The sequence below is a fragment of the Chiloscyllium plagiosum genome, unplaced genomic scaffold (genome assembly GCF_004010195.1).
Source record: "Chiloscyllium plagiosum isolate BGI_BamShark_2017 unplaced genomic scaffold, ASM401019v2 scaf_2706, whole genome shotgun sequence".
Lineage (NCBI taxonomy): Eukaryota > Metazoa > Chordata > Chondrichthyes > Orectolobiformes > Hemiscylliidae > Chiloscyllium > Chiloscyllium plagiosum.
In genome coordinates, this window is record NW_025210501.1 from 3,168 (window position 1) to 13,167 (window position 10,000).

General features: G+C 56.2%; 1 protein-coding gene across 1 annotated transcript in view; it reads left to right on the forward strand.

Moving 5' to 3' along the window:
- LOC122546921 (mitogen-activated protein kinase 7-like) overlaps window positions 1-1,941 on the forward strand; it is a gene marked incomplete at its 5' end in the record, with an annotated part of 4,665 nt that extends 2,724 nt beyond the window's left edge. The window contains 2 exons of the mRNA XM_043685531.1: window positions 453-580; window positions 1,499-1,941. Of these exons, the coding sequence (XP_043541466.1) occupies window positions 453-580; window positions 1,499-1,643 (273 nt within the window). The remainder of the gene's footprint in view (window positions 1-452; window positions 581-1,498) is intronic.
- Between the last annotated feature and the right edge of the window lie 8,059 nt (window positions 1,942-10,000).

Sequence of the window (10,000 nt, forward strand, 5' to 3'; positions counted from 1 at the left end):
ATGGGGTGCGTGTGTCGGGATATGTGGGGTGTGTGTTGGGTGTGTGTTGGGGTGTGTATGTGTCTGTTGGGGTGGTGCTGGGCGTGAGGTTGGTTGTAGCCTCCCCCCGTGTCCCCCTGCTCATCGTCCTCCCTGGTCCCTGCTCCCTGGGGCGATGTATTCCACCAAGAGCAGGCTCCGTTTCCCAGTGCCCGGGAATTGTCGATGTCCCTTTTGACGATGACACAGGACGCTGTGTGCCTGATCCCATCCAGGTCTCACTGCATCAACGGCTCTGTTGTCATGTCTGGGACGGTGCCCTTCCTGTGTCTCTCAGCGCCCATGGATCCCAATCACAAAGCAGTTTTGATGTGAAATCACACCAGTGTTTCACCTCCCCATCCCCTGTGACCCCTGCTCCGGTCTGACACACCCCACCCTCTGCTCACTGCTACCTCTCCTCTGTCGAGCAGGTGAAGGATTTGCTGCCGCCTGGGTTCTCGGTAACACCGAAGGGGAGTGGAGCAGGCTACGGGCTCGGCTTCGACCTAGAGGAGTTCCTCAATCAGTCCTTCGACATGCAGGGTGACAGTCACGACAGGTAAGGCTATGGCAACTTGGGTGGGTAGAGGGAGCTTTACTCTGTATCTATCTCCATGCTGTCCCTGTCTGATGGGGGACAGTGTAGAGGGAGCTTTACTCTGTATCTAATCCTGTGCTGTCCCTGTTCGTGTTTGATGGGGGGACAGTGTTGAGGGAGCTTTACTCTGTATCTAACCCCGTGCTGTCCCTATCCCTGGGAGTGTTTGATGGGGGACAGTGTAGAGGGAGCTTTACTCTATATCTAACCCCGTGCTGTCCATGTCCTGGCAGTTGGGGGACAGGGTAGAGGGAGCTTTACTCTGTATCTAACCCCATGCTGTCCCTATCCCTGGGAATGTTTGATGGGAGGACAGTGTAGAGGGAGCTTTACTCTGTATCTAACCCAATGCTGTCCCTGGGAGTGTTTGATGGGGGGACAGTGTAGAGGGAGCTTTACTCTATCTAGCCCCGTGCTGTCCCTGGGAGTGTTTGATGGGGGGACAGTGTAGAGGGAGCTTTACTCTGTATCTGACCCCGTGCTGTCCCTATCCCTGTGATGGGGGGGGACAGTGTAGAGGGAGCTGCAGCCTGTCTCTGACCCCGTGCTGTCCCTGTGATGGGGGGGACAGTATAGAGGGAGCTGAAGCCTGTCTCTGACCCCGTGCTGTCCCTGTGATGGGGGGGACAGTGTAGAGGGAGCTGCAGCCTGTCTCTGACCCCGTGCTGTCCCTGTGATGGGGGGGACAGTGTAGAGGGAGCTGAAGCCTGTCTCTGACCCCGTGCTGTCCCTGTGATGGGGGGTGACAGTGTAGAGGGAGCTGCAGCCTGTCTCTGACCCCGTGCTGTCCCTGTGATGGGGGGGGGACAGTATAGAGGGAGCTGCAGCCTGTCTCTGACCCAGTCAGTGAGGGTTATCCCTCTTGGTTTTGTCTTACAGCCAGGGTGACTCAGCGCCGTTATCAGCCTCTCTGTTGGCTGACTGGTTGGAGGTGCACAGGATGAACCCGGCAGATATGGAGTCCCTGCAGCAGGAGCTACAGCTTGGCTCGCCCATGATTCTCTCGGACGTACCTGACCTTTAGTTGGAATGGGGTGTTTAACCAAATGCAATCCGAGAGCCAGGACATTGTCTCATGGACTGGAGATATCGCAGATGTGAGGACAGCTCACGCCGGTGCCCGTGGGCGACGGTACTCCATGGAGAATGAGAGACTGTTTAACATTCGATGTTCTGATTGGAGGCTACGAATCTAAACAAACACCGCCACCCCGCCATCACATTTCCAGCAATGTCAGGCATGAGGGAACGCTACTGTATTGGGGAGGGTCAGCGCTGAGGGAGCCCCGCACTGTGGGAGGGTCAGCGCCGAGGGAGACCTGCACTGTGGGAGGGTCAGTGCCGAGGGAGCCCCGCACTGTGGGAGGGTCAGCGCCGAGGGAGCCCTGCACTGTGGGAAGTTCATTCCGAGTTTTCCTGAGTGGGATGGTGGGGGGAGGGGTGTTCTCTGGTGGGACTGGGGAGTTCTCCTGGGCTCCATGTCTGTGTGCGAGGGATAAAACGTTGCCCTCCCCAGGCATGTGTTCAGCGGTGATGATACATAAGGCAAAGCAGCTCGCTCTGATCCTTTACACTACAGTCACATCTCCAGTTCAGAGCCAGCACTGAGTGACAGTTTGATATGATATCAATAAAATGAAACACGTTACACAACCTCTCACTGATTTTGAGCTGTGGAAGTATGTCCAGGAGAGAGCAGTGAGGGGGTTGCTCAGACTGCCCAGGTACCCCTCCAATTCAGTAACCATTGAGTTCGGAGGGAGCGTAAAGCCACGCAGAAAGTTGGAGACTCATCATTAACTGTGGGTAATGAGTCCCCTCATCTGCACATCTTTGGACTATGGGAGGAAACCCATGCAGTCATGGGGAAGAATGAAAACTCCAGTCTCCTGCAGGTGGAATTGAATCTGGATCGTTTGTGCTGAACCACTGAGATCAACTGATGTAAGAAGACATCCCAGTTTCATTATCCTTTCCCAAGCTGGCTATTCAGGTAATAATCTCCTCCTTGATCTGTTCCCATTATAGATAACTTCACATTCACTCACGTTATACTTTGGCTTTGCACTCACTCAACATATCTAAATCTCACTGAAGCACCTCTTTAATCTCACAGGGAGACTGAGAACCAAACGTGCAGTGTGCAATGACTTTCTTTAATCATGCAAGGTGCAGAGTGTGAAATTTTCAGAGAGGGGAGAAAGAACAATTGATTGGTATCAACTGTAGATGGGACTTCTTCTCTGGGGTGCTAGAGAGGTGGCACTGATGTAAGACTGAGATGAGGAGGAAATGATTCAGTCAGAGGGGTAAGTGTCTTTGGAAGGCCTTTCCACAGACAGCAGGACAGTACTTGTGTGTAGTTAACACTGAAGCTAATTCTCAATCAGATGGGCAATCAAGGTTATGGGGGAAATGGACATGAGGAATGTCCAATCGACTACGATCTTAGCGAATGGTGTGGGGGAGGGTTAGATGCGAGGGGCAGAATGGCAAACTGCTGTTGCTCAGGCTTATGGAAAGCCAATTGAGGGCATTCAACATGACGAGAGGGAGACTGGAGTCATGACAAAGGCTAGTTGTGCTTTTCTCCAGGAATGTGTTGGATGGATGGACGGACGGACTTGCATGAATTTGAGAGGGCAGAGGGCTGTCTCTTGTAAACACTTTGTAATCCTGCCATGTACAGGTTAGGGTGGATTGGTCATGGGATTGTCCTGTGGTACCCAGGCTCAAGTGGATTGGCCATGGGGAATTGGGACAGTTCCAGGGCAGGGGAAGTGTATAATAGTGGTGCTGGCCCATGTTCACAATACAAGGATTCTGTAAATTCCTAAATGCAGCAAATGGGATGTTTAGTCTTCATCGGTAGAGGATTTAAGAACTGGACCTTGCCAAGACCACACGAGGAGGATCGCGAGCGCTCTTGCTTTCCTTATCCAAGGATGTTCCACGATGCAGCCAACATTTCCCAGACTGATTCCTGTGAGGGCAGGACCACTCTATGAAGAGAGACTGATTGATAGGACTGTATCTCCTTCTGCCTGCACCACCCATTCGACAGAATCCTGCCTTGAGTCATAGAGCATGGAAACAAAGCCTGCGGTACAACTAGTCCACATCCACCGTGTTCCCAAACTAAGCTTGTGCCACTTATCTGCGCGTGTCACATATCCATCCAAACCTTTCCCGCTTATGAACTGATCCTAAACGCTTTTTGTAAAAACATTTTATCTGGACCTGCCCTCTTCGCTTTTCTCACAATCGATGCAGAAGTAGGGTTTGCAATCTTAAGGGTAGGGGGCAGGCCGTTTCAGGCCGAGAGAAGGAACGTCTTCCAGCCAGGATGTTGAGCCTGTGGAACTTTCTGGCTGAGAGTGTAGTTGAGGCTAAAATGCTTCCAAAAAGCATATAGTTCTTATAGCTGAAGGGATTACAGAAAACAGGGGAAGAACCAGCCAGAGAAGCCGAGTTGAATGGTCAGCCACCACTGTCCTATTTGCTTCTGTTTATACTTGGTGAGGGGACTGCAGATGCTTACAGCCTCATTGCCAAAGAGGAGATATATTTGTTACAGACGGAATGCAGCAGACGTTCACTCGGTTGACACTGGGATTGGCAGGGCTGTCCCAGTTTAGTTTGGGACTGGAATTCAGCAAGGCGAAAGGGAGATCTGACTGAAATGTTTAAAATTTGGACAGGCGACATCCAAGGAGGATGCCTCCCTTGTTTCAGGGGACTCCAGACCCAGGGTTACAGTCTCAGGATACAGTGTAGGACACAGACATTTCCCCAGAAGCACATAAGAGGCCAGGACACTGAGCATGTTCAACAAATAGATGGATTCATTTCTGGTAATCAAGGGAATGGGGAGGAAGTAAGAGCTGGGAATCAAGGAAAGAGTAATTTAATCCCATGCTGTCCCTGCGAGTGTTTCATGGGGAACAGTGTAGAGGTAGCTTTCCTCTGTATCTAACCCTGTGCTGTCCCTGTCCCTGGGAGTGTTTGATGGGGGACAGTGTCGAGGGAGCTTTACTCTGTATCTAACCCCGTGCTGTCCCTGTCCCTGGGAGTGTTTGATGGTGGGACAGTGTAGAGGGAGCTGCAGCCTGTCTCTGACCCCGTGCTGTCCCTGTGATGGGGGGGACAGTGTAGAGGGAGCTGAAGCCTGTCTCTGACCCCGTGCTGTCCCTGTGATGGGGGGGACAGTGTAGAGGGAGCTGAAGCCTGTCTCTGACCCCGTGCTGTCCCTGTGATGGGGGGGACAGTGTAGAGGGAGCTGAAGCCTGTCTCTGACCCCGTGCTGTCCCTGTGATGGGGGGGACAGTGTAGAGGGAGCTGAAGCCTGTCTCTGACCCCGTGCTGTCCCTGTGATGGGGGGGACAGTGTAGAGGGAGCTGAAGCCTGTCTCTGACCCCGTGCTGTCCCTGTGATGGGGGGGACAGTGTAGAGGGAGCTGAAGCCTGTCTCTGACCCCGTGCTGTCCCTGTGATGGGGGGGACAGTGTAGAGGGAGCTGAAGCCTGTCTCTGACCCCGTGCTGTCCCTGTGATGGGGGGGACAGTGTAGAGGGAGCTTTACTCTGTATCTAACCCGAGTGTTTGATGGGAGCAGTGTAAAGGAATCTTTACTCTGTATCTACCTCTGTGCTGTTTGTATTCTGGGAGAGTTTGATGTTGGGGGGTGGGGGTGAAAAATATAGAGCGAGCTTTACTCCGTATCTACCCCCGTGCTGCCCCTGCCCTGCGAGTTTTCATGGGGAACAGTGTAGAGGTAGCTTTCCTCTGTATCTAACCCTGTGCTGTCCCTGTCCCTGGGAGTGTTTGATGGGGGGACAGTGTAGAGGGAGCTTTACTCTGTATCTAACCTTGTGCTGTCCCTGTCCTGGGGGTGTTTGATGGCGGGGTGGGGATGACGGTGTGGAAAGTACTTTTAAGAGTTGAAGCAGATTTACTCCATTTAAAATAGAACGGCAAACACAATAAAGACAGAGCGTCTCTGTACCTTACCCTGACTAAACCCAAACCTGCACCACCTTATAAAGGACTCCTTTACCTTTGCAAACATGCTTGGGGGCGAGAATAAAGACAGAGCTCCATTTGTGCAGTTGTATTTTTTTTTCTTAATTTATCTTTTGTTTTTAATTTCCCCTGTCGCACGTGGACACTTCCTTACTTCCATACAAAATAATTTTGCATAGATTTTATTCAAAAGTTACAATATATAATACAAGGGGAAAGAAATTAAATCTGGAGGGTGATGGGGGTCTGTGGGGAGGGGAGGGGAAAAGAGAGAGAGAGAGAGAGAGAGAAAATACACCCCCAAAAATGAAACAAAAAAAAAGCTGTACAAAGGAGCACAAAATCCAAGATTCTCATTTTGAATAATTACATAATTAAAACAGCTAGCTTTCCGAAACAGTGGGGTGGTGGGAGGGGAAAGAGAGACGGGGTGTGGGCCAGGAGCAGCAGCACACGTTCTGACACACCTCCCTCCCTCCCTCCCACACCCTCCTCCTGTCCCATCAGCAACAAATAATAGAGTCCACACTATCAAGAGTCGTGACGCGAGCCAAGTGTCAGTTTGGTCACATAATTAAGTCGTCGTTTACAGGGAAGCAGGTGAGTGGTTGCACAAGGAGGACAAGCTGTGCAGCAGTAGCACGCGGCGGAGGGGGGGGGATTCATCAGAGAGAGAAGGGGGAGGAACGTGGAGCGGCAGAAACAGAGGGGTCGCTTGAAATGCTCTCCCACGACGGGCTCCAATCTTGGCCGCAAGACACCACGACACAGAAAGCAGACCGTTATCAGGTCAAATAGAAAAGACGGCCAGGGAGGGGATTTAAAGGAAGGCTCAGGAATAGACCAGTTTCTGTCTCCCAGGAAAGGGGGAGGCTGCTTCTTCAGCTGGTCAGACCCACCCTCCCGTTCCCAAACTAACGTAGCTTTGCCATCCCCGATGAGGTGGGGTGGGGCTTCACATTTTACTGTCCCAGGCAGCATGGTGGCCTGGGGGGAGGGAGACTGATCAGAGCAGTGGAGAGGGCAATCGATCTGATCTCCCCAAAGGCAGCAGGCGAGAAAGAGAGAGGGGAGCGCGAGGCAGAGACACACACATCCCTAAAATGAGCTACAAAATCAGAGTGCAGACAGGCCTGTGGTGCGAGAGAGACAGACACACACACACACACACAGACAGAGGGAAGGAGGCAGCAACACAGAGCTTCTGCACTAACAAGGGTCAGACTAAGCGAGAATGAGCAGACAGGCACAGAGGATCATGCAGGGTACCTGATGGGCTGGTTTAAAGGGCTGACTTCCAAGAACAGACTAATAAGCCAATCGTGCTGGAGCTGGAGACGGGGGGAGGAGAGCACAGAAGCAGAGAACCCTCATGAGGGTAGGACAGCAGGGCAGAGAGCTGCACAGCACATGTTCATATTGAACCGATACTGCACCAAGACAGTGCAGGGGGGAAGCAGAGAAGGGAGGAGAGAGGTGCGCGGGAGAGGGAGAGAAGGAAAAAAAAAAGGAAAAGGAGCAAATGAGTGAAACAGAGCCAGGTAACGGTGAGTTGGTGACAGCAGACAGCCCCCCCCCCCACCTCTGTTTCTCTCCTGTAAGCCACAAACTGCTTCCTTGGTCCAGGTACAGGGCACGTCCCACACTGCACCCCGCCTGACAGCTCCAGGTCAGTCACTGCTATCCCCAGCCCTGAGCCTGGGGACGACGTGAGGTGAAGTCTGTTCCCCTCCCTGCCCCCCGCCTCAGGCCTGCTGCTTCCGGCCAGGCCTGGGGGAGCCCAGCATGGTGGCACTGTGAGGGGGGCGTCCCCGTCTCTTCGGGGGAGACGAGGGCGGTCTGCCCCGGGGGCGACGTGGCTGGGCGGCCGGGGGAGTAGCAGCAGCAGGAGGAGGAGGAGGAGGGGGGGGTGGCTGAGGGCGGGCCTTGGGCGGGCGCCCTCTCCTGGGCTGGATCTTGGGTGGGCGGCCTCTGCGCGGGGCTGGGCCGGGAGGAAGAGGGGACGAGGTGGAGGGGGGCGGGCCTGGAGCCTGCCTCTTGGCCGGGGGAAGCCGGACCATGGGGGGTCGGCCCTTGCGTTTGGCTGGGGGAGGTGGGGCAGGGACGCTGCCGGCTGAGCGGGTGTTAGCGGCTGGACTCTTGGCAGCGGCTGCCAGGCTGCGGAGGAACCGATCGGGGCTGGTGGGTGGAGAGGGTGACGGGGACGGAGAGGACGACGACGAGGACGAGTGGGAAGTGGAGGGAGCCTCGGACTCACGAGCCCTCGCTGGAGCCTCGGGGCGGGCCGCGGAAGCTGCCGGAACCCGGCGACCCCTCGGTTTGTACCGACGCCGCTCCAGGGGGGGCATCAGGCAGCCAGGCCGTTGGCGGGTGGACCTGTGCACGGGGGGAGATGGGGAACCCTCGCTGGCTGGAGACGAGGCAGGTGGGGAGAAGGGAGGAGGGGGAGGGCAGGAGGGTGATGGGGAGAGAGCGCCCCCTGGCGGTCTCCGCCTGAGATCCCGGTCCTGGGAGCGAGCAGCCCGCCCCGGCCTGGGGCTACTGTCCGGCTCAGCCGGCCGCCGTCTCTTGGCGGGACAGGGCTGCGGATCTGCAGCTACCGCCTCGCTCCTCCTGGGGCCGGGCGTGGCAAGGGCAGGTGGAGAGACCTGGCCAGCTCCCTCCTCCACCCGAGCCACCCGCCGCGGTCGCTTGGCTGGCTCCCGCCGCTCCACAATGACGTTGACGCGGCCCGGGACCTTGCGCAGGACCGTGGCGGCCAGCTGAACGTCACTGGGAACTCCAGGTCCACGGACCAGGTCCTGGTCAGCTGTCCTCCTCGGTCTCCTGCCCCTGCCCCGAGTACCAGGGCCCGACGGTGCCACCAGCTGCCTTGGTTCCAGTTTCTTGCTGGGGCTGGGAGTCCTGCTCACTCCCACAGGCTCAGAGACACCACAGGGAGCCAGATGACTGACTGGACTCCCAGTTCCAATGGCAGGGCTCACACTGCAGCTGGAGTCTGCCTGCTCACCCCCATCAGCAGGGAACTGCACCTCCTCCTCCTCCTCCTCCAGTGACCTCTCACCTCCTGCCTCTGCAGTGAGCAAGGTCCTGGAGAGAGGTGTCACCTCTAACCTCTCAACTTTCATCTCCGGGCTGGCAGAGGTCAGCAGGCGATCTTCTAGCTGTGACATTTCACCTCCCGTTTCCACGGAGACCAATGTCCTTGGGAGGTGCTCCACCAGCTCTGACCTTTCACCTCCCATCACCATGGTGACTGACATCCCTTCGTACTGCTCCTCCACCTGCAACCTTTCACCTCCTGTTTCTGGGGCGACTAATGTCCTTGTGAAATGATCGTCCTCCTCTGACCTTTCACCTCCCGTCTCCACAGTGACTGATGCTCCCAGGTAGTGCTCCTCCACCCCCGACCTTTCACCTCCTGTCTCCACGGTGACCGATGTGCCCAGGTGGTCCTCCTCCACCTCCGACCTTTCACCTCCCATTTCCACGGTAACTGAGGCACCCAGCTGGTAGTACTCCACCTCCGACCTTTCACTACCCATCTCCACGGTGACTGATGCTCCCAGGTGGTGCTCCTCCACCTGTGACCTTCCACCTCCCGTTTCCACGGTGACTGATGCTCCCAGGTGATGCTCCTCCACCTCCGACCTTCCACCTCCCGTCTCCACGGTGACTGATGCTCCCAGGTGATGCTCCTCCACCTCTGACCTTCCGCCTCCCGTTTCCACGGTGACTGATGCTTCCAGGTGATGCTCCTCCACCTCCGACCTTCCACCTCCCGTCTCCACGGTGCCAACTGTCCCAGGGAGGTTCTCCTCTGACCTTTCACCTGCCATCTTCGGGCTGACGGGAATCACAGGGAGGCTCTCCTCCACCTTGGACCCCTCGCCTCCCGTCTCCAGGGTGACTGACGCCATAGACACGAGCTCCTCAGACCTTTCACCTGCCATCTCCAGGGGCACGAGAGTCCTAGGGTTTGGGGGCAGAGGCAGCTCCCCCTCTGCCCTTTGACCCCGAAGCTCCTCAGGCCAGGGGCTGTCAGGGGGCAGATCGGGGAAAGGTGGGTTCTGGGCCAAAGCGACAGCCCCCTGTTGCCGGGTCATCCCCTGAAGGTTGGCAGGGCTCTGAGGCAGGGCGCTGTGCCCGTTGGTGAGTGGGCCTGCAGTAGGTGGAGGGGGAGGCGCCTGGGGGGCTGGATCTGGAGGGGGCAGCTCCTCGCGGATAGGGGCTGGCGGAGGCTCGTCCTCAAACAGCTCCTCGGGCAGCTCGGCGCTGATGTGGATCTGAAGGTCACGGGTGGACACCGGATCCTCGTAGCTCAGGGGCCCACAGACCACGGTGGGCTTCGCCGGTGAGGG